This window comes from Pomacea canaliculata, linkage group LG8 (assembly GCF_003073045.1).
Source record: "Pomacea canaliculata isolate SZHN2017 linkage group LG8, ASM307304v1, whole genome shotgun sequence".
Lineage (NCBI taxonomy): Eukaryota > Metazoa > Mollusca > Gastropoda > Architaenioglossa > Ampullariidae > Pomacea > Pomacea canaliculata.
Genome location: NC_037597.1, coordinates 2,706,509 through 2,731,736, shown reverse-complemented (window position 1 = coordinate 2,731,736; position 25,228 = coordinate 2,706,509). Strand labels below are relative to the sequence as shown.

The window sequence follows — 25,228 nt, the reverse complement described above, 5'->3', positions numbered from 1 at the left end:
ACGGTCCGTCTCCAACGCTTCTCTTCACTGTCGAGCTTCAGTTGTCTGCCCTTCGCGTGTTGCTTCCCTTTAGGGCCGCTTGGTGTCGGCTTTCGATGATGTTATGCTGATTCCTTCACACAAACTGCTGCCGCATGCCTTTTCTTACTACTTGTTGTGGGCTTGTCTTTTATTTTACTCTCTCTCTCTCGACCATTTTGTTTTCGTGGAAAGGGAGATTATCTGGAGGAGGTCAGACTTTCGCGTGCTGCTGTTCCCCTTTCTCCCTTGTCTGCATATTTTACTTGTTGTCTGTGGCTAACGGGGATGCTGGCTGAAAGAGAGTGAGAAGGGATGGGTGGTGCTAAAGGAAGGAAGTGGGGTCGCCTTTACGACCGCTGCCTCCGATAGAGGGCGCTTTTACGACCTCCGCGTCCGACAGGGGCCGTAAATGCAAATAGGACTAGAGGCGCGTGCCGTGATGTGCCGTGCAGTGCTATGCCTGGCATGCTGTGCAGCACTGGAGGTGATGGGGAGGGGGATGTCACTGGGAACCGACCTGGCAACATGTCCAACCCTGTCCACGACAGACATCCATCCGGCCAGCAAACTGTCGTCCTCTGGAATGTCCAAATGTCCAACAGGCGGTCTTCCTGGACCCGGGACTGCTGCTGGGTATCACGTGCTCACCTTCCACAGAACAACAAGTGTAAAAGTAAAAGTGCATGCTGGGTACTTAGTTATAATATACCCTGACGATTTATACGATCGCTGGTCGTCGTTGTGTGCAAAGAAACACCTTCACACTTTTTTCACACACTTGATGCTACATTTTCACACACTTTATGCTACATTTTCACACACTTTATGCTACATTTTCACACACTTTATGCTACATTTTCACACACTTTATGCTACATTTTCACACACTTTATGCTATTTTTTCACACACCTTTATTGCTATCCATTGTCGGGATGCCACGCGCACATGCACGCGCAGAGACAAGTGTGAGATTTTATTATACGTTCTCAAGAATAGCCATGCAAACCACAGTTTATTCCCAAGAGCCGGCCTTGCTGGCACCCTCCAAGAAAAGATTTCTGGGTTTGGAGGGTAGAGCGGGCAACGGAGGTGTCCATAGGCGCCTTAAGGAGGCACTGCTCGGTGCGAGAACAAATATCGTAAAGTTGTTTGAAAATTCGCTGGATCCTTCTTCTCTGTGTTGTCGCAAAAAAAAAAAGAAAAAAAAACCTTGCTGCCTGCTTTTATGTCATCTGCAGTTGGACTCAATATTTGCTCAAGAAGCTTCCTCCGCCATTTCATCTCTCTCTTGCAGCATCGTTAAAGAGAAATATTCGGACTTTATCGTTCAGTATTAAAAGTGAGTTTTCCCGGAAAGCTGAAAAAGTGGTGTTAGGCTTGTAATTAAAACAGTGAAGATTATCAGCAGTCGTGCTAATAGGTGCACAGTCCCCCTTGTCAGCCGAGAAGCTATCCGACACTCAGCAATGTTTTGGATTCAATTTGAAGTTGAAAGATAGTTGAGTTCTGTCTCTTTATTTAAGCTATATGCATCGATCTTGTCTTAATTAAATTGAACACTTTAGTTTTTATTGCATTTAATCTCTCAATCCACCTGTACGAATTTTTATCGTAATACACTTTGTTATTGCAGCAACCGGTATTTTAAATGGCCACTGACCTGGTATACTCAGTGTGTTGACTACTTCATACAGTCGTGTCCTCACAAGTTCAGCTTTTGTTGAAATCTTTAATTTAAAAAAAACATTCGTATTGTAAAAAATAGGCTCGGTTTCCTTTAAAATGCAAGTCCCTGGCGTGAACAGTTGGGTCTGGCGTCTGACGACTCACAGAACCTCCCACGCATGCGCAGTTTGTGATGAGGTCAGCTTGTCAGATGGAGGCGATGATCGAGGGAATTCTCCTCACGCGCTTTGCCTACTCGCTGCTCAAACACAACTGACACCAACCGTAGCTCGCCTCACTTAATATTGTTGAGTACCACTCGCCTCTCCAGAGAATACGAGCCTCACTCTGGGCGACTGTGAGCACCGGCTGAATGTAAACACAGAGGTCAAAGTGCAAGAGGCGGGCGATAAATATCGCTGCGGACTCTTCCCTGTTTTGATGTTTTATTTGAAATATTTCACGGCAGTGTTTATTGCGTCCCTAAGAAACATTCGTTGAAGAGGATTTTATTTTATATTATTGTTTACAAATGGCTCTCGTTTAAGAATTAAAAGATTAAGAGTTATTTGATTTATATAATCGCCGTGTTATCATTTGATGAAACAAAGCACAAATCATAGGGAAATAAATGTCAAAATTAAATTTTAAATTAAGTAACACTCTGGGCGGAAGACGATCACTATTTAAACTTTCAATTTCATAAAGGTGTTTAGTGTGGCATAGATCACCGGCAACAAAATAAATAAACATAAATAAAACACAAAAACAGTGAAGCGATTTATTTGAGTTGTCTCCCTTTAGCATGTCGGATGCTCCACACGTCTGAGGAGGCTAAGTCCGCTTACAGGATTTTTTCCCAAAAAATTATCTGGAATCGCTTCCTTTCATCGAAATGTTTCATAAAATGTTTCAAAGTTTTAAACTCATTTCCGTTAACTCCAGTGTCCAATCACGTTGTGGCTTTTTTGTGCGCATGTTGCCTTCTTTGCGGGCCGGCGCGATGACGTGGTCTGATCTGATTGGCTGGTCACTCCCAGGGCCGCGGCCCGACCTCTTCCGCCGCGCATCCTGATGTCCGCCTGCTACAGTGTCAGGCCCAGCGGGCCCCGCACGTAGATGTGCGATAATGGCGGCGATAATGGCTGTCAGTGGAGGGGCCCGGGAGAAATCTATCAGCCATCGATCGCCTGTTCACTCGTCAAGGAAGGCCGACCGCCGCATCCCCGCATCCCCACATCCCCACATCCCCGCTCCCAGTCATCTTGTGGCGGACCCGGGTTTTTGTCAATTGGCTTATCTGCCGAGGCAAACTCCAAGCTGGCCTTGTCATCACCTCCCCTCGTGCGGAGTTTTTCTTATCATTTGCGGGGGGAGGCCGAGCCGTTGGGTGAAAGCGCATGCGATGATAGGCTAGTCTGATATCGGTCTTTTTGGAAGCTAAATCTTCTGAAGAAGATAGACCCATGGTGGTTGCTGTCAGCACTTTCTTGACGACTAGATGTCAAACGCAGAAACAGAGGAGCGATAACAATCCTCTTTCCACTGCCATCTTAATAATTCTCTTGCCCTCGTGTAGATGTGAGGCAGCGGGTCAGTAGCTGCCACGCGCCATTCCATTGCCAGAGCTGAAAGCCTCCTTGCATGCACAAGTTTTTAGAGTTTGAGATATGTTCTGATAAAAACACACAATGGTCTAAGTTTGGATGTTTGTTTACATATGAGTGTATCACATTTTTAACATATATGTTTAACGAAATATTTCAGTACCCTTGAACATGTAAAAAAGATGTAATATTTTAGTAACAAAATATTGTTGGTAAGAGGAAGATTTGTATGATGAGTTCAAGCTTTCATTTGCACACTTTGTCACAGCTTCCGCAAAGTCTTTGCCTAGAAGCTCAGAGCATGGCGAGTAGTTAAGAGCTGTTTTGCTCAAGTCCTTCACTAATTTTTGGTCCAGTTCGAGGTGTCGTCCACTTGGGTAGAGGCAGTCAGCCGGGGTACTCGAGGATGCTTCTGTACAACTCGTCGCCATCGAGCTGCGAAGTGTTTATCTCTCTTATTGTCAGCTTGTTTGTAGTCAGGCCTGGTGTTGCCAGCTACAGGGTTCGCTTCTCCTCTTGCGCTCGGCTGTAACTTTGATGTTTGCACCACAGCCACCGGCGTCCTTACTTTCCCCCATTCTGCACTCCCTACTTTAATCTATGTTAACGGCTGCTCAAAGGGAGTGTCCCCTCGTCTACTGCCAGTTAGAGAACCCTGTGTGACCATACCCGTTGCCCGTGTCATGTCTCCTACTGGTTGCCTGTCTTTGCTGGGGTCAAAGTTCACTCTCTTTAGCTCAGCCAATGCCATTGTTATGTCGACTTTGCAATGATGTTACTGGAAATACAAGTCATTAGATATCACCTACCTGTGCGTCAAACGCCTGATTGTAACTCAAGGACACAAATAATTCGTGGTGTAAACCGTTTCCTGGAAAACTGTTACTTGAAAAACAAAATTAAGTGAGAGTTCTAGACCAGAGCGCAGCCTTAATCTCCATTAAAAGTTGCTCCTTAATGTCAGAATTTCATGCAGAGATCACAAAGCCTTTCGCTCCTTCCTTCTCGTTCTGGCTCCTGCCCCCTCTTCCCCCCCCCAAGCCCCCCGTCCTTGCCTCCCTCCCTTGCTGCTATCGGATCTGTTGTCACGCCGTTTGCCACAAACCTCGGCGCAAACAACGAGTGTGAGAGGCCAGCATCATGCGAGTTGTCCCCTCACATCACACATATGCCCCCCCGAGTCGCCAACAGGGGTCTCTCTTGTGCAGTCAGCTTCCATTTCATGGCCCCTGCATTGTCCAATCAAAATGCAATTGCATGCCACTCATTGTCGTGCGCACGCGCGTTGCTCGCCACTCCTGTCCAATCGTGCTTTATGCTTCCAGGATCTAAAAGGTCAAACATTGACCTGTAGGGTTCTGGTCCCAATTGGAAAAAGAATGTCATGTGCGGAGAAAAACAAAATAAAATAACAAATTTCTCATTCACTCGCTCACTTGCTAGTTTGCTGTAGGAGGGTTGGAGGGAGAGATAAAGGATGACGAAGCTCTAAGGGTCACGAGTAGTCGGTGTCACGTGATGATGCAGGTTATCCTTGTGCGACCTGCAGATAATAAATATCATTTAATTTCCATCTTCTCTCGATTACATTGCTTTTGCTACAACCCTGCATTAAATTTAACGAACAAGATGTCCTCCTCTCCCTAAAGTTGACCAAATGCCTCTCAAGTCCTCCAGGCCGGCTCTCGGTCTGGAAGTGTCAAACAGTTTTAGTAAGACACGGTGCAGGTGTGACTGTCACGTGATTTGTTCCTGTCTTCCTGTCTCGCCCTCGTAAACTTTTCTGACCCGAAGGTGAAATTATCTTTTGATTGTTACAGGTGAAGGTCATGGTGAGGGTGTGTACGGCGGGTCCGGGTGGCCAGGGAGAGGTGGGGGCCAGCTTCCTGTCCATCGACCCCCGCCGTAAGCAGGTCACCATCTTTGATCCTTCCGCCAGTGGATATGTAACGGCAGCCAACCGTCGAGCAGGAATCGCCGCCCCCAAGATGTTTGCCTTCGATGCTGTCTTCTCACCTGATGATTCGTTGGTAAGTGGCCGCACTCACAAACACACACACACATGCACTCACACACACAAACACACTCTCTCAATCTCACATGCATGCTCACGCTGTTACTTTCTCATTCTCTTACACAAGCGCATATAGATGTTGCAGAATGTGTAGGTCTACAGCCACGTGATCAATGTCCGACATGTTGTAGCTCTACAGTCACGTGATCAATGTCCGACATGTTGCAGGATGCAGCGATTGAAAGTGCTGTCCTGGCACATTTTCAGATTATTTCACTCAGAAAAGACGAAAGCAGCGCCAAGAGAATAAAGGCTTCAAAGATGTGTGGAATGGATCGAGAAATGATGGCGAGGGCATGCAAGTGTGGGGGTTCAGTTCTGCCTCCACGTCACGTGGTGTAACGGAGTGCAGAGGGCTTGGAGAGATGTTTCTTGTAGAGAGCATTGGGTTCAGGCGATGTGTGTGATAGGGTTTCTGTAGATGGAATTTTATTTTTTAAGTATTCAGTAAAGTGCGAAAGGCGGCCATGTCTTAATTCATTCTGCTGTTTCCACCCTACACCAGTTTCCTGCCTCCACTAATTTCTACCCAGGGAGTTGCAGGGCATGTTAACCCCGGAGGGTGCAGCGGAGAAAGGCGACTTAGTAAGGGCATGCCAGACATGTTGACCTCAAGAAGCAAAGTTTTTACATGACGGTTTCATTAGAATTTTTCTTAAACATTCTGTGCATATTTGTCCAGTTAATAACGACCAGCAACAACTGGAAGAGAAAACCAGCAACTAACCAACACCTGTGGACCCAAGGGGCAGCGACCCTCCTTCAACACCTACCCTAACCTCCTCCCTCACATCCCCTACACCCTTCCCCTCCACAGTGCAGCCTGTAAGTCGAAGCACTTTCCCTTCCACACACAACAACCATATCTGTGATATACCCGATCGTCATACCCTGATCAACTGAAGAAAGCGCGTGTCTGTGTGGGTGTGTCAGTGGGTGGGATGTGACCTTTGACACGGGCTCTGTTTGCCTGATACACTAACTGACATCGTTGTCAGATTTGAGAGAACTGACGACAGTTTGTGTGAGCAAGGGTGTGGACCCGTGGGTGCGTGGGAGACCCCCGAAGAAAGTTGTACAGTAAGACAGCAATGCCTTATCACACTTATCACAAACGGGTGGCCTAACCCTCCCCAAGTACAGGCACACCCGACTCGTGCTCTGGCTTTTCATTACCAGCCGCAGGTCGCCAGCAAAATGGAGAATGCCGAGCTCGGATGACTGGAGTCGAAGCTCAGAGGCCGACATTCCGGCACTTTTTTCTCTCAGCGCCATCTGGTGGCTCGCCTATCGCCATTAGGATGCGCAAAGCTGGTGAAGAGGAGGGGGCTACACGTGCACATCAAAGCCACAACACGAGACTGACTACCAGGCGCTCGTGCTACTCAGTGGGAGGTGGACGGGTATCCCTAGGGGCCGCGCTCATAAAGCGGAGCCAAGGCTACCCCGGTTTAACTACCCGCTGAAACTCATGTTCCAGGAAATAAATGAAGACGGAAATATATAGATGGATGTCTCCGACATGTTCCATAGCTCGGGCTAAACAGGGTTTGATAGAGACATGGGGTACCGAGGGGTTAAACTATCCCGCGGGTACATTCCACTGCGTCATGTATGCGACCTCTGACCTCTACAACTCGCTCGTTCAGCTAAAGGCTTGACTGGAACAAGAATTAGGAACTTAAACTGTGTCTGGATGACTGGGGAGCTGCTCATAGCAGGGGGTCCTGACTTGTTTTCTTTCCATTTTTTCGCCTCTTTCTTTAGCCGGAGTTGCGAGGTGTTCCGGGAAGGAAGAGAACCTCCGGGTGTGCACACCCACCTTCTGCCCTTGTTTATCACAGGATACAGGTTACAAGGCTAACTTGCTGACTGCACCACTTCACAATTAGTTTTTAGCAAAGGGCTTTCTTTCCACAACATCTTTTAGTTCCTTAGTTCTATTTTTTAAATCCTGATGAAGAGAAATGAGAGTGGTGAAGACTAGTCAGTCGAGGTTCAATTCTCAGTTAATCTCTGATCCCAGTTAGCTTTTTTCTTTAACGGTAAGTCTGCATAGATAAAATAAATTGATAAAATTGATTTCCTCTTCGTTTAAGAGAAATGTAAATAGTAGCATTTACCTTTGTTCACTTGATGGATGTTCAGTGCAGTGAATGTGTGCTCCCAGTCACCGGCAACCGATCTCCAGTGATAGTAACTTCTGGCTCCAGCCTCCCCGACCTGTGATCATCAAAGAGATTAATGTTGTGGCTGTTGTAGTACCATGTCCATGTCTCCTCATTCATTAGGTTGTTATGTCCGTCAACATTGTTTGTTTACTAAAGTAACTGCTGTCCTCATGTCTGTCCAGACGGAGCTGTGTGCCGCCAGTCTGTCGGAGATCGTGCAGGCCGTCGTGAGTGGCGCTGATGGCTGTCTTTTCACCTACGGGTACTCCAGAACAGGTAAACAGGATTTGTAAACAGTCAACACACAAATGAATGTACACAAACACACACACAAACAAACATGTCTGCACACACACACACACTTGCAGGTTGTGTAGTTGAATGGTGTCGTGGACAGAGAGTGTGTTCGTGGTTGAATTGAATGTCGAGGATGTGTCGGGTGCACATCGGGTGTACTACATGCTCTGCTAACTTTCAGTAACCGTTTACTCCATGGCGACAAAAATGGCGACAGTTGTTATTCCGAGTTAGTGTTTCCTAAACTAGTTCCTAATCTCTCCATCATATTTCTTAAACGGATAGCTATTCGCGGAGAGTAATTACAGAGTAATGGCAAAGTAATTACAGAGTAATTACAAAGCACAGTTTGAAACTCTGTTCTTCCATCTTGCCTTCATTGTCAGATATACAGCTACACCTTTCACGCATGCTCGAGCATGTTAGTTTTTCTGTCCTGCCTTTATGACGGTTCGTGTGTCTCCGTTTATTTCTTTCCTGTCTTTTCAATGTTCTATAGCATCATGTAACTTATTTGTTTATTATCTTGCTTTTGTGAAGCGCATTGAGCGTAGTGCACAGCGAGGAAATGTTAATACACTTTATTGTTATTACAGAAATACTATTATTACTACACAAAATACACTTTATTATTAGTACAAAAATAAACTTTATTATTAATGCACAAAATGAAATCTTTGAATCACCTCCCCACCTTCCCCCCGCCCGAGTCCTGTGACTGGAGATAGAAGACTGTACAATGCAGCAGCCGGAAGGAAGGAAGAGAGGGAGGGGTGAAACCGCTTGCAACTATAATAAATGTGGGCATCAGCATATATCTCCATCATATCACACAGCTATCAGTCGCAGGCGCGTTTAATCAGCGGAGCAGCTCACAAGCGAGGGCGGGAGGGAATCTGGAGGAAATGTCTCACTCGGGGGGAGATCGATGCTGCATCCGGGCGACTTTGGACGTTTGTAGCTGTTTGAAATTAATCACTGTGTCGGATCACCGACGAGCGGTGTAGTCAATCAAGGTATGAAATCACTCGACATTTGTTCATTTCCGAGCGTCTATGGCCGAGTTATATTTCTACAGCGTGTACGCAGGTCTGGGAGGGAGAGGGTCGCTTCTTGCCAGCTCCCGGAGGTTAATAGAATGGTTTTCAGGGGTCTGTTTGCTGGAAGAGGCTGGCGGCAAAGATGGCTTACTTCAGTCTGCCACTCGCTTGGCGAGAACGACTTGATCAATGGGACACGAGACCACGGGAGGAGACTCCTGCTAGACCCGTCACCCTCCCCATCTCTCCTGTTAGACCTGCCACCCTCCCCATCTCTCCTGCCAGACCTGCCGCCCACCCCACCCCTCACCCTTCACCCCGACCTCTGCTCAATCCTTCAGACCTCCTCCTCCTCCTCCACTCCCCCTCTTTCCCCCTTTTCGTCGAGGGTTTATTGGTGGAACTTTTGTTTCTGAGCTCTTTCCACTTCTTACTTTTGTTGCTCATCGAGAGAATGATTTGTGTGGACTCAGCAGGTCCACTGAGCTGTAAAGATTAAAGTCTCACTTTCTTGTCATCCAGACAATTAAATGATGTGTTTGGACTATGTTCTGCGGGTGTAAAGACTTGCCAGAGTGTTGATACGTATTATGTAATGTTTGTTTGTATTGTATTGTGTAACATGTCCTCTGCTTGTGTGATAAAAAAGTGTTTTTTAAATTTAAATAGTCTCACAGTCGGGTTGAGTGTTTGTTTACTGATTGCGAAAAAAAATTGAAGGTGGGTGTGGGGTAAATCTTGCAAGCAACAAATGTTGGTAGCAGTATGATGGTAATAATTATATTATCAGTCTTATTCCTGAAGCTCACCTCCCGACAGTTGCACCTCCGCCACGTGATCAGCTTTTCTCACTCAAGGAAACATAAGGTTGGGGACCTTGGACATTTTTTCTTGGCAAAGACTTCCGAAGACTGGTTGTAGTGTGATTCCAAAGCTTAAAATGTTGTTTACTGGAAGCAACCACGACATGACTTGTACCACGAGGGCCGTGCATGCAGATGACTGCAAGGTTACAGAGTTAGCCTGACCCGGAAGCCTACGTGGTCCTGTAAATGTGAACAAGTTCAAACCTAAGAAATCGACTGATAACCTAGAGGTTGGTGTCTGGAGTAGGGTCCACAGTTATGACGACAGAGAACTACTAGGGTTGTAGGTATCGAGCAAAGGTAAAGCTACCTCGGGGTTATCGGTGTACCTGCTCCGTGACTACGGCCCCAGGTGGCGCAACAGGAGCTGAGAGCAAACCTCTACAATCTGCACATCACAGGGATAACAGCTGTAGGATCTGGCCAACAACATAACTACATTGTGATACTTGCATATTTTAAAATCTGTAACCCCAGTCCTTGACAGAAATGTGATTTGCTGCTGATAGCGCAGTTATTTTAGGCCTCGGGTGTATTTTAGGGTATGCCGTTAGAGCCTGTGAATTGTGTCTGTGTTGGGGGCGAGGATTGTAAGAACACCAGCTTGGATACGTCATATTGACCACACGATGTACAGTGGAGTTTCTTTTTTATTTCTTTTTGAATTAACCTCGGTTACTGTTTCCACGCTTTACGGCAGCTGTGTCGTCATCACGCTTTACGACAGCTGTGTTGTTACCACGCTTTACGACAGCTGTGCGGTCACCACGCTTTACGACAGCTGTGTCGTCACCACGCTTTACGACAGCTGTGCGGTCACCACGCTTGCCTCTTCGCTGTATTTTCTCCGATCGCCCTCAAGAGCGCCCTCTGCCTGTGTCTGCAGTCAACCTTTGAATCCATTCATTCTCCCCACTGCTACCATAACATCGATAATCGATGACTGAATTGCCAGTCGCGGGCTGAAAGTGTTCTGAGCAAGGGAGACAACTGGTGAGAAAAAGAAGCCGCTGTTGCAGCGTGCAAAGGTCCTCTTGCAGGAGGGAGTGAAAGGAAGAAAAAAACAGTTGATGAGGATGGAGAGGAAAAAGTAGATGAAGAGGAGGTGCAGACGTCAAAGCAACACACCTCATTCCCTTTAAAACAAAAAATCCCTCTTGTCCCCTCCCCTCCAACGGCTTGTGTCACAAACACACGGCAGCCCGACGTCCGCCAACGAGAGACAAGAAAGTGAGGCTGGAGTTGTCCAAGGCGGTTTGTGTTGTGAACTCTCGTCTCGCAGTGTGTCTCGCAGTGTCCTGTAGCCGCAGCCAGACTGTCGGACTCACTGCACTGGAGGCCGATCAAGGCTCTCGGAGCTGGACACTCCTGATGGCGGCGCGTGCATGCTGATGAAGCAGGGCCGCCAGAACGAGGCACGATCTGCAAGCAGTGAGTCAGGAGGGCAAACAGCGCCATCTGCATCCCTGTGCCAACACTTGCGACTGGCTCTCACCTTGCTGGGCCGTAAGGCATGGACATGCGCAGACCACAGGACCTGTGCCCACGTCTCTACTTACAGAAGTGTGATTTCACCACACAGGCCAGAGGGCATGCTTCGACAAAAGGGTAACCTCTGACCCTTGGTATTAACCCCTGACTGCAAAACTCAAAGCATGAACGGAAGACACAAGCATCGACCAACTGTCATCAATGGTTATGCTAACCCAAGCGCACAATAATGTTTAAATAAATGGCTTTAAATAAATTGTAAAAAATATTTCATAAAAATTCAGCGAAACATTAACGATACGATATTAAAGTACTACAAATACTTCCTGAATTTTGGAAAGAAAATACAGCTGCCGGTAAGCGTAATGACAATACAGCTGCACGCTAACGTTAGTGGCAATACAGCTGCCAGTGTGTATGCAGCTGCAAGTGTATTAAACAGCTATATCAAAACGCTTTAGGCGCACATTGTGGCTGAGCCCTCCACACTCGTCCTCCATGATGTTGCATCGTGTCGGTCGTCTGCGCTGAGCCCACCTGTCACAGCAGCCAGATGTCTGTCAGACAAGTGCGCCAGGAGTGGTCTTTGCTGGTGGCACTGTTTGTCAGGCTTCCTCCTTCCTGAAATACAGGGAAACCCCTCCACAACCCTCCGTGTCACGTGACAACGCGGTGCAGCATGGGGCTGGCAGCAGCAGACAGTATTGTTGATAAGTAGAGCGACAGCATGGCAACCATAAAATACACCAAAGGTCAGCGGTAAACACAATAGCATCCAGACGCTATCTCACACCCCGTGTACACCACACCCGGCAATAAACTTTTTGCTGCTTACATTTATTGAGTTCAGGTTACCGGCTTTATTACGAAATGCAACTGTGTGTGTGAGTTATCTCCTCGCTCAAGACAGCCTGGCGGCCGAGACAGAACTACTTATTTACTTATTTGTCGGTGCCAGTGGAGGTGTAAGTCCTGCTGACTGAGGGAGGTGTCATGGCAGTGGGTATCGCCGACACCACGTGATTCCTCTGTCACAGCTGTGTATGCCGTTAGGCCTGACGACAGGGATGCCGGGGCAGACTTCTAAGACCTCCCAACGGAATTCTGAGTGACACGAGGTCAGATGGGGATTTCGCCGCAACGGTTGAGTCTGGGAGCCATCAGACATGGCGTCCATACCTGGTACTCAGCTCTTGAGGAACTTTCCCTTATTGGTTATTCTTATTGTCAGCGGTTTGCTAAGGACTTACCCGATGTACCTGTCCTGATGACATGACATGATATAGGTGTCTTTCTGATGTTGTTAATACCTGGCATATTTATTATTTATGTAAGCATCGTATTTTAAACAGTTTTTTTCCGAGCTGTATTGTGTCTAATGATTTTTAGAAAAATAAAACTGCGGTAGCTAGGCAGTGTGGTATCGTGTTCTGTTGGTGTAGGGTGTTTGGTGTCAGAGTTTCTTGCACCCGTCCACTGACATGGCAACCACCCCACAAGTTGGTGTTCACCCCACAAAGCCAGAGACACAAACCCCAGTGTCACAAACCAAGCGCGTCCCAGTATTTTTCGGAAATGTTTTATCCTTGCGATGTTCCACAGGAATGCTGTTCACTTGTGTTGTTGATGTTCAGAATGTTGTAAAGGTACTTGGAGGGGGCCATGCACGTGTTTCAGGAATGTTTCACTCGTGTTGTAGAATGTTTTCAGCAGTTTGACTTGTGTTTCAGGAAAGTCGTACACCATGCTGGGCACCGACCAGTCAGGCCAGACCATGGGGGTGATGCCGTGCGCCATCGCCTGGCTCTTCAAGCTCATCAACGAACAGAAGGACAAGACCGGAGCCAGGTTCTCCGTACGAGTGTCGGCTGTCGAGGTCACGGGCAAGAACGAGACTTTGCGAGACCTGCTAACAGACATTGCACAAGGTTCGTTTGCTTGTGATTGTGTGTCTGTATGTGTGAATTTTGGTAAAGTCTTCAGTGGCATCCAATTGTCTTTTGTGTGTGAGAGAGAGAGAGAGTTTTCGAAACACTTCATCACACAGGAGGAATTTTGTGAGAATGTTCCTTAAATTTCAAGGTTCATGCTGTTCGTCAGTTCCGACGGCGACACAATAAAATCATACCACTTGTCGTCTGAGTCGTCACACAACAGGTTCATACCCTGAGATGCTCCATTGATTTCTCGAGAGCCATGGCGGGGAGGGACGGGTGGACATCGGGCCGAGCGACGACGGGGACTCGGGTCCTAGAAGCCATCGACACAATCAACACAAATGACTCGCACATCCCCTCCCACCACCTCAGCCCCACCCCTCCATCCGGGACCCTACTACATCCTCCTCTCCTCCGACTTCCTCTGGAGAAGCTGCAGGCTTTGGTGTTTAGTTTTGCGATTAGTCCATCCTTAGAAGCAGATGCCCCGGCTTTCGCGCGCCGGCCCTCGGCTTAGTGCTGCCATGGAGGCCGCGGCCACGGTCTGCTGGACGCTTTTATGGCGGGACATCCAGGGGACAGGAGGAGACGACAGCACTTAAGAATATAAGAAGAAACAAAATAATAATGTTGTATTGTTGGCTTCTCTCTGAACTGATCGTTATTTTAGCGGAAAGTGCTTTTACAATACTGGACTCTGTTGCACAACACTTCTAATGTTGAACTCATTGAGGTCTGAGGTTAAAACAGTTTTTAAAGGCCACGCTTGACAGCGGCTTGAAAGCAGTTTCATAAAACACTTGTACATTTTCTATAAAAAAAAAAATAGCCAACAGTTGTTAAGGTCTGGAGATGTTTTATGTAAATGAGTCCTGGCCTTCAACGCTTGAAAACAAACGGTTTGTAGTTTTGGAAACAATATTCGCACTTTGAAACGTGACCCTGGGGTTTAGGGTGTTCAGGGGTTGTTTGCTTTGGCTTTTTGTTGCTGTTGTTGTAGATTTTTGCAGTCCGCGATTTTTTCGCGAGACGTTGAGGACATCGAGATTCTCCAGCATCGTCCTCCAGTGTTGTGTCTGTGTTCATGCTTGCTTATTCATGAAATGACGATGAACAGAGGGAGTGTATATGTAAGTGTATGTGTGGAAGTTTTTGTTGTGATAGGGAGGATACAAATATCAAATCTGTGTTCAATTTAAATATATAGACTGAATTAGCGCAATATGAGCTGCAAAGACAACAAACACTCCAGCAATGGCGAGGCCTGGAGTGGAGCATGCCGGGAGGAGAAGCTACAGCAAGAAATTCCGCTGAAGACGAGGACCCGCCTGCTGCAGGAAGGGGAGGGGGACCACTGATGGGATTTAAGGGATGCTTGTTGACGGAGCGTGCGCTTGTTGACGCAACGTGGTGTGTTTTCTAATCAGCTTTTGTGTCCGCGGGATGTCAGTTCATCCGCCGGATACTCGCTCATCCCTCCGACATTGGTGACATGTCCACCTGACTCAGTTCTGTTATGGCCCTTCTGTCCAACTTGTATCTGATGCTCAACTCTATTGCCCAGCTGTCTGACATGTACCTGATGCGCAGCTCTCTCTGTCCCAAGTGTATCTAATGCGCAAATCTGAATGTTGCCCACTTGTCTGACATGCATCTGACGCGCAGTTCTGACTCACATCCACCATACCTTCAGAGTTCGTCTCTTCTTCCATCGAGAAGACACATCGCTGGGATGTCCAAGTCTTTATCAGAGGAACTGTGCATGGCAAACCCTTGCCAACGACTACAACACTGGCCCAGGTAACAGGAGTGTACTGAGGTTCGTAACGACTATTTTATTCTCCCTGTGGGACATCAAGGGCAGACGAATTTCCCCCTGAGACAAAAATGGGCTACTAGAGTTCACTGCCCCTGTGGCGCGGCGATGTAGAGGGCGTCTGGATGGCATTTTCTCGGGACACTTAACACGCCTCCTGCATCCCCAGTTGCCCACACCAGACCCGCCCCTTGCATTCCCTGTTGCCCACACAAGACGCCCCCAGCATTCCTTGTTGCCCACACAGGTCACCTCGCGTTTCATTGCCGGACCCTCCCCGAGCTGTGAGAGGCTAAACGTTGTTAGGGCTCGACAAACATGGCTGTGGAGGGGGAAATGGCTCTCACAACTCACAAATTTCCAGCTAACCAGATATGCTCAATCGAAGATCCTGACGCAGATGGGAACAAAACGGTTTGTTCCAAGGCTCTCGGAATCCACCCGCCTTCTGCCGGACTTTTAACAGTAGCGCTGTGCCCGGGGTCGAGTTGCCTGATATCAAATCTAATTCAAGTACCATCCAATACTGTTTGGCCATGGCCTCTATGCAAATTAGCCCTCGCCCATACACACAAGATCCGGCTGCACAAGCTGCAGTGGCATCGCCCGGAGATGCCTGAGTCACGAGAACTGATTAACTGCAAACACAAGTGTTCTTCATCAGAAAGTTGAGATTGTTTTCATTATCGCTGTTTTTCTTGTCAACGACGGGGAAAGAGACCCTTGGTGTGAGGCTCAGGCCGGAAGTGAACCCTTCACTTTTCTCACTGAGTTGGGATACGCACACATCCCTTTTTTATTTCTTCCTAACACGCTGTCATCAGCCTCGAACTCTAAACCCTGATCTTGACCTCAAGCCACACCTTGACCCAAGCCCCTACCTTGACCCTGTAATCCGACTAGCGAGCTTGAAACTAAAAGGAAGAGAACTATCCAAAACAAGCTAAGAACTACAATTTAAATATTATTTTAGAAAAAAGTATAATTGTCATTGAAATCCGACTGGAGCACTGATATCGGTGTTTAACACCGAGTCAGCAACTGTCAGTAAGGCAGCCAGCCTATCAACAGATGTCTTTTGTAGAGAAACAACAGCGTGCCCGAGTCGAGAGGTGAACCCAGGACAGCCAACCCTCCCTGTGACAGGCGCTAACAGTTGCGCCACCATCGAGAACCATGGATTATATACAATGTGTATCATCTGTCTTGTCTGTGCTGATTCTGTACAAATAATGTTAATATGTTCAATGGCGTCGCTGACAAAGTTTAACTTGCTAAGCTTCACAAAAAGTATTTTAAGATTAATAAAAAGTAAAGAATACGCAATCCTCTGTGAAAGCTTACGAATACGCCTACTCCTGGTAGGCAAGCAAGAAAGCGCCCGTGGGTGAGAGATAGAGAGAGGGGGGGGATGGCCCCATGCTATATCTGGTCACCAAGGTAGAATGATCGCCATTGTGACATGTCACACTCACCTTTATTTTTTCAACTAGAGCACGCTATTAAAAGAAAGCAAATAATAATAACAAGGATTCGTTTCGTCGCCTTGTCTGTTCCCTGTAGTGTGAGCATCTGTATGTCATTGTGGCTGGAGTTATCTTCTCGTGCCATTTAGGCTGGAGACCAGTCGCACCATTCAGGTTGGTGCGCATCTTGTGGCGCCATTCTTGTTCAGTCGACCACCATTCAGTTGGACAGTTGTGACTGGTCTTTTAGAAGACTACCCTGTGACATTCAAGTTGGAATCGCTGGTGTCGGGTATCTAGCGGGTCAGTCAGGGTGGAGCGTATGTTATCGCGTTACTCAGGTTGAGACGTATCGCGTGGCGTCACTCGCCTCGTGTCATCGCGCCATTGAGGTTGGTGCGTATCTCGCGCTGCCCGCGTCTCGCGCCTGTCACGCCCAGACAGCATCGTGACAGGAAAGGGACTGAAGTCGGGCCGTTAGAATTCGAGTCGCCTCCCGTGCCCACTCATGGGCAGACCGATGGCAATTGCTTGGGGAAATGATTCAATTAAGGCTCACTCTTGATAGTCCAGGGGTGAACGGTAGCCGGGAGAGCCTCGTTCTGGGATTGATTAAGGTCGCCTGTGCCAGCCACACACTCCTGGCGCCTGCCTTGCACGGGAGAGGACGGCTCCAGGCTCTAAGATGATGGACAGTCGGACAATGGCCGTCTGTCTTATAGGATTCTTATAGTCGGGAACTGTTGTTACATGACAACCGCACTTGTTGTTTGTTACAGTTGTTTGTCCTCACACACCTCACTGCTTTTGTTTACAAGACAATCACTACTGTTGTTTGTTACAGTTGTTTGCCCTCACACACCTCACTACTTTTGTTTACATGACAATCACTACTGTTGTTTGTTACAGTTGTTTGCCATCACACACCTCACTGGTATTGTTTACACGATAAATCACGAATGTCATTTCTTACAATTGTTTGACACAAAAAGATTTCTTCGGGAGAAGCTGTAAAACAAAACTCGTGCTGCTGGGTCTCGCAATCTTGGCAATCAAGGAGTGGCTCGATTCAGTCACTAGTCATGTCAATTCTAAACAAAGGAAAAGCAAATAGTACCAGAACTATACACCATAATCCTAATCAGCCTCCCAGAGTCCTGCATAATTCCAAATCCTTCTCTCACACCGCCATTATTTTTAACCTTCCGTTATTTATGTTTGTCTGTACATTTATTTATTTGTTTACTGCACCTTACAAGTTTGTATAACAGTTCTATCTTCTCTCACACACTGACAAACGTGTGATGACATGCACACCCTCACACACACACATACACTGGGTGCGGGCAGTGCTCACCCATGGTGCCGTGCTCGTCTGCTGTCATTGCTTCATTTGCATAAAAGCTTGAAAACTCTTCCAAAGCCGGGCCCCGTGAAAATGGAAGTGTAATTAGAATTCTAAAAATCTCAGTTTTAGTTTAAAGCAGTGGCGGCTTTTTGTGGAGAAATAGTTTGCATTCTGTTTGCATTGGGCAGCGGTGTGTCTGTGTGTGCGCGCGCGTGTCGCAGGCGACAGGACCAGTCCACCCGAGCGTTCACCATGAAAGTCAATGACCCTTGAGAAATTGATTTTGAGTTTTTAAGTTGTTTGGATTCCGCATTGCTTTTTGCTGCTTAGGAATTTGGATTGCAGTTTTTGGACATGAATGAGGAGTTAGGAAAGGAAAGATTGCACAAAACACAGTCGCGATCCCAGCCTGCTGACCGCAGATGGATGAATATCATCTTGATGTATTTCACACAGATAGTTTGTAAACATTGCAGTATGCGTCTAATCTTTGGGAATTTCCCTGAAGGCGGCGAAGGAACTTGTGTTTGTCATTCAGCATTACCGACATGTGTCAATAATAATAATAAACAGTGATTCACATAACCCACAATCGCCGAGGAGCACACTCTCAAGTTTAGGACAAGTAGGAGGAGACATGGACAGCAAAAGAAGGAAACAACTGTGCAGACGAGTAATAAAAGAAAAATGAAGATGAGGAGTCGTGGAACAATAAGGATGAAGAATGTCATCAATCTGCAGAGGAAGACGAGCAGGTGGACTAATCACTTGACTATCATCACAATTATTTACAACTATGTTTATTATTATAGGTATTGCTTGATATGTGAGGACTGATGTTCACTGGAGTGTATACACGTAAACATTGAGATCGTGTCCTCCAGACTAGTTCTCTCTCTCTCGTTCTCTAAGTTAAGATTGTTTTCAAATAATGCTTTTGCTCCCATGTGTGAGTACAAAGATATCATTTAAAAACCTGATTGAGGTTCAAGATTTATACATCCTTCTACTATTATTTTTCTTTCTAAAAAAAATCCACAAAACATTTTGTAAACTCGACAGAACCGAAACCCCGATTAAAGTGAACATGAACGGTATGTGAGGGTGAGCAGCTCGCATCCACCCCTATCAGTGACTTCCGCCTCTCAAAGCATTTCATCCACATCCTCTGCTTTCATCGCCCGCTGCTTGTCCGCGAGCTTGGCTGATTGCAGCCTGTTGCTAATTTGCATAATTAGATTTTTGTCGGGGTATCCTACCGTCCCTCCACGTGTCTGTACAACAGGCGGTAAAGGAGGATACATGTGATGAAGGGTACATGCTGACTGCGGGGTACTGATGAGGATGTTCAGCGGTACTGGAGGTTAATTAAATCTTGACACGACTCTTCGGAGTTCATCGACTCGGTTTGAACAGACATCCATAGCTAGAGGAACTGTCGGCGACAACAACTGGTTGAAAAAGGTTTGGGTTTTGCCGTCTACATTGCCCGCTGTGAACACAGTGAACCACTTACATCCACTGACCCTAGTGGGACTTTCACTGTGACTTGTTCTTGTCACAAACACGACTCACTCTTTGTGTGTGCTTGAAACCAAGAAACTTCTGGGGAGATAAACTGTGTGGCTCATCTGAACGGATTGTCAGGGGGAATTCGGGTATCCCCACCCTGAATGAGACACAATCAGCTGTCATGTATATCGACAAGATGCACTGGGGCCTCGTGTGGATGTGAAAAAGGGATTAGGGAAACACCAAGTACATGTTTAGAGATGCACAGTTGCAGGGTGGCGAGGAGAAGTCGGTGTTTAGAGACAGAAGCAGGGCGTGCAGGGTGCGTGTGCGGAGCGTGGCGCGAGGTGGAGCGAGGTGTGGCGCGAGATGGAGCGTGGGAGCGACGCGAGGTGTAGCACGCGCCATGCGGCGTCAGGAGGCGCTGTGCGGCAGGCTGGGAACTCATCAAGAAACAGCGATACAAAAACCAGACCAGACTCACTAGTAGAAAATGAAATTCCACCCCGCTACCCGCTACCCGTATCCCACTGTGCGTGCAGATGCACCCGGTGCGCCGCCAGCGAAATGCGCTTTCTGCAGACATCTTCGCAGAGCAGGTCACTTCCGCTTGCCTCCGCCATGATGATTACAGCCTCGCTTCAAAGTTTCATCGTGAATTTGTTAATGGGTAAATTGTTCATCAAAATTGTTGTTACCTAACATCAGATGTTTGCCTCTCTCTGAGTTTGTTAGAAGTGAGCGAAGGGGGACGGGCTCGACCATTCATGATCTGCCGGGAAATAGCGAACATTCCCGAAGTTCATTCTTTGTGAAGACCCTTACGAAGTAGTAATACTTAAGAGTTCCCAGGTAGTCGTCCTCATCCAGCATCCTCACCTGTCTTGCAGGAGAGATGGCAGTGTAGTCCTGTCTCACCTTGCAGGAGAGGGCAGCCTTCTGTCTACGACAACCCTCCTTTACAATTTATTTTTCACAAGAATATTCAGGGCTGTCTCTTACAAGTCTGATTTTCTTCTCGTGTTCGTGTGTTGATAGCACACGCAGGTGAACCCCCGAGATACGTACCCCAGACGTGTTGATTCATCCATGACACACATGCTCAGGACGGTCGCAGACTTCATAAAAATTTTAAAAGAAGAAAAAGTTTATCTCAGATATCATTTTAAAAATTGCTGTTTCTATCACCGCCTTCGCTGTCAGAATAGCCTCCAGCGGTTATAAAAACACGAGCAATCTCTGTTTTCGATAATTTTTAATAATCCTGCAGCCAGCGCAGGGAGGAACCACGAAGCATTCATTATGTCTAGACACCATATTACATCCCCACGTCCGTGGTCTAGACATACAGATCAGCTTCTGTACACCACCTGGTCCATATCAACACCAACACATCACGGCAGCCATCGCCACCCGGGAGGAGGAGCCGCGCCTCGGTGTTTCGACAGGTGACCCCAGACTCGAAACACGATGTTTGCATGGGTCACGTGACATCATGTGATCCGCACGATCCCTGCTTTGCTTTCTGCAGTCCAGAGCAACAGGAAATGGTCACATGACCTTTAGTTTTGTGGATTTTTTTTTTTCAGCACAGAGGTATGGAGACAGAATGACTTGGTGATCGTGTTGTAATATTTACGAAAAACCTGCCTGGGGGTCTTCAGGATTTTTTTCCCCCACGAATGAAAAATATTTTGTTAAGCCGATGGATCTATAAATAACGATAATATTTAAAAATAAAAATGTTATCTGTAGTTGTCACTTCTTGAGCTCAGACGAAAGCCCCCGGGCAGTCCTGGAGTACGCGCCGTGTAATTAAGATGTTGGGGAGGAGGTGCTAGAGCCCCCTACCTTGGGGCCAACATTTGTGAGGGAGGTGTCCATCTCCTTTGCTTGTCTACCTTACTTTCCGCAACATGTGCGAAACAAGATACTTAATCTTCAACTGGTTCCGGTGGGGAAAATACTCTGCGTGACACGGGTAGCGAACCGCCTGGTGTACACGTCCGCAAGTTAGAACGCCGTTGCTCTAACCGCTTCTGTCCGTCCTCCTGCGACTACGATGACAAGTGATTCACAACCATTCATTTCTGTGTCTCAGCAGGCGAAATGTAAACATCGTTACACATCCTGTATACTGTTTTCGTGATCAAAGAGGAAAGCTTTGGTTTCATTACAAGACAAGTAGAGAAGAAGGCATTAAAGTATTTAAACAAGTCTGCAAATGTGTGTGTGTGTTTATTTGTGCGTGTGTGTGTGTGTGTGTTTATGTGTGTGTTTATTTGTGTGTGTGAGAGAGTCTTTAGACTGATCCCATGTGTAAAAGGATGTTTCATGTTTTGTGTGTTATGTACCAGTCCGTGTCTTCAGAACACCAGGCGTGAAGCCGAGGGTTTGCCGGGTATATTTTCGCTGAGACGCCTCATTTCGTCTACCCGATGATAAATACGCGCTGCAATGGCTGGTCTGTGTGCAAGGAGGAGTCAGGCCAGACTGTGGGTCTGCCAATTGTCAGCTTAGTTAGGAGGCTTTCAACACACCATCTAGTCTCAGACCAGACCCCCGTGTGTGTGTGTGGTTGTCTTCTCAGTGATTGTAAGTGCGCGTGCGCGCGTGTTGCGTTTATATGTGTGAGTGTGCGTGGTCGTGTGTGTGTTCATAGCCTGAGAGAAAACAAAGCCCCCTGTGCTCGATGCCAGACATGTGAGTGGTCTGTCGTGACAAGCACTGTTGGGGGATCCCGCTAGCTACGTTGCCACAAGCTATATTACATGACATCACACTGGCTTCAATATCTGGACCGCACCAGACCTTGGTGACCCCAGCAAATCCCGGTGTTTAGAGATAATCTGCTGCACGCTGCCTCACCTGGTGGGGAGATAACACAATCACGTGATTTCTCCACGGATACCTCTTTGTTTGTAGGTGGCATGACGAGTGACAGTCAAACGGTCGTTAATGTTTCTTGTCCAGGGCTACTGTTTGCTGGACGAACCAGAAGAAATGGTGGAACAGTTAATTATTGTAATTAATTATTATTTCAAAAAGCCTCCAAGATTGTTTTGAAATGTAGAGCGTATAATTATTGTTTGCTGGAATGTCCTGTAAACTAAGTGGTAGCATGCATGTAGGCGCTCAAATGTTTGTATAATTATGTTTATGGTGTGTGTGATTACACAGTTCTGTCTGTAAGACCATCACATAATGACATGTGTGATACTTTACGAGTAAAGAAATGCAAGTGATGAATAAGGAAAGCATTGATGTTCGATAGAAGCTTTGGCAATGATTTACTTATGACAGTAAGTCCTGAACCCCATTGTTTACAGATAAACATCTGCCTGAACATCACATGGAGGTCCTTTAGGGTTCAACATCTCCTGTACTCTAATATCTTATTTAGGCAGTTCATTTGCATATAAAGTAGGCAACAACAACAGTGTTTACAATACCACGTGTGCAGTCTTACATGTCACAGTGTTTGATCAAGGTAAGCCAATGTTTTTATCTTTGATCATCTTGTTTGTTTGTTCTGTAGGTACCGAGGCTACGGGTGTCGGCACTGCACCTGGTGTGTACCTGCGTGAGGATCCCATCTGTGGGACTCAGCTAGAAAACCAGAGTGAACTGCGAGCACCTACAGCCGACAAGGCCGCCCTCTACCTGGACGCTGCTCTGGCGGCGCGTCTGGCCGCAGGTAAGAAACATTTGTGCTCACCTGAACCGACACTACACTTATCTCCCCTTAATGTCCGCGTGGTTATCTTACATGAGTGTTTGAGATCAGGCTTTTCCTAATTTAAATTGTTGTCAGCAGTCTAACACCATTAGCATAAAAATGTAGGGGAGGGGGGACATGAATAAGAGTGAGGTGGGACGAAAGAAGAGGTTTACCTCCCCTGTCTTCTGCCAGCTCCCCCTCCCGGTCTATGTCTCGCCCTCTGTCTCGCTCTCTCTAGCTCTCATTCACTCAGTCTGTTCCCTTCCTCTCTCTCTTCTCCTCCTCCTCCTCGTCTAGCATCTCGAGTACAAGTCTTTGAAGCAGATGAGCCCAGGCCAAAGATTTCTCAGCAGAGAGTCAAGTGTTGCTGATTAAAGGTCAGGGAGGGAAATGGAGCTGTGATGCAGGTTGCATGTAGCATCAGCCGACTGCCGGGGCGCCCTCTGTGATCGCACACCAGAGAGAGCAGCTGCTTTGTGCTCTGTACCCGCCACTAGACTCATCCGCTCCCGTCTTCTGCTGGCATAAATACTGAAAGCTCGTGATAACACAAAGTAATCACTTTCTTTTTAGTTTTCAAGTTTTGTCAAAGACTGGTAAATATTCCTAGAGAACTCAGATACCTTTAAGTAGTAAGCTTGTCTGTTGTACTCAGAGAGAGAGAAGGAGAAATGAAAGATGTTTCTAGAAGTCGGGAGACGGTGACCTCGAGGAGTTCAAAGGTTGTGTGGAGGGGCATCATGGCCAGCCTGACTAGCTTGGTCAGTAATTCTCTCTCAGTCGCTCGCTAACACGAGAGAGAGAGAAGGGGCTTTCTTCACCGAACACTGTCAGATATGTGACTGTGGTTTATAGACACCAATACGAGATGTAAATATATTTATTGTGAGGTTGTCTGGAATAGTTCTTCCCATCGCGACCTTAATATCGCCATTGACCTTAGGGTATAAACAGTCCTACATATCTCACTCGTCTGAAAACATATTTATCTAAATTGTAAACTATAGATTGATAATTGTTGAGTTTTGAGTTGTTGGATGTATATATATATAAACACTAGAAGTCAAATTTATTACATATTGCCGGAGTAAGGGATCTCTGTTTTCATCTGATCTCACTTTGCATCCATCCCCTTGTTTAGATGTACACGTGTAACCTCCCTTTGAAAGCCTCCCACCCCTGTCTAGATTTATAATCTGACTAAACATTATCAGTGGGTTCGGGTAGTTTCGTGGCAAATAAGTCTGATAGCAGTGAGTTGCTGCACATGCGCAATCTGCGGCCATCTTGTCAGGGTGTTTGATGGCCTTCACCCAGACGAGGTTTTCATGCTTTTCATCAGAGTTGAGATGAGCGGGTAGATGTTGCGAGCGGCGAGATTTGATTACCGCCCCGTAAACTTCATAGACATCGGAATGAAGCTTTATGGCCCGGGTGCTTCCTGGCGAAAATACTTCTCCCTTGAAGCCACCCCATCCTGCCAGTCCTGCCGACGACCGCCTCACAAACACGTGACATGCATTCTGCACGTGCGATATACTTATCTGGGCCAGATATTGGCGGCATGTCTCGGGTAATCACTTGCACACATCTAATTTCCATGGCCTGGGGTGGAGGCCAGGGTAGGAGCCGCAGTACAAAGCCTGGTGCGCTGGCTGCCGGGTCGGCGTTGATAGATTGTGAATAAATGCGCTGATTAAGTCCGCCAAGGTAAAGAGTTCGGCGCTGCAACTTGTGGCGAGGACCAGCTGCCGGGCGGAACATCGGCCCCCAGTGTATGTGAGACACGGGGTTGTAGGTGTGACTGGCCGGCCTGGTGATGTGACAGCACGTGACGTAGACCCCACAGGTAGGTTGTCACAGTCGTGGCTTTGCAACTACGGTTTTGTCATTTAGTGTGCAGTGCTGGTCAGTTCTAGAACATGTGTTATTCTTCCCCTTCTCTTCCTCCAGAACCCTTCTGTCCTGTCCTAGAAAATCAGAGTGGTAACAATCACGTGACTGCCGTGTCCTAGCGAACCAGAGTCCTGTTAACAATCACGTGACTGCCGTGTCCTCGCAGATTCTGTTTGTCGCGGATGTCGGAGTCCTATTAACAGTCGGGTGACTGATTTTTGGTGTCTAGCTGGAGCCTGGTGGTGCTGACCTCTTGTAACTTCTCGGCAGATGTTGTCAACTGTTCGATCTTTCTCGGG

At 47.1% G+C, this 25,228-nt stretch overlaps 1 protein-coding gene across 3 annotated transcripts in view; it reads left to right on the top strand.

Moving 5' to 3' along the window:
• LOC112570307 (kinesin-like protein KIF26A) overlaps window positions 1-25,228 on the top strand; it is a 143,368-nt gene that overhangs the window by 95,347 nt on the left and 22,793 nt on the right. For all 3 annotated transcript variants that reach the window (XM_025248690.1, XM_025248691.1, XM_025248692.1), the window contains 4 exons: window positions 5,115-5,324; window positions 7,722-7,815; window positions 12,964-13,161; window positions 22,851-23,009. In XM_025248690.1, the coding sequence (XP_025104475.1) occupies window positions 5,115-5,324; window positions 7,722-7,815; window positions 12,964-13,161; window positions 22,851-23,009 (661 nt within the window). The remainder of the gene's footprint in view (window positions 1-5,114; window positions 5,325-7,721; window positions 7,816-12,963; window positions 13,162-22,850; window positions 23,010-25,228) is intronic.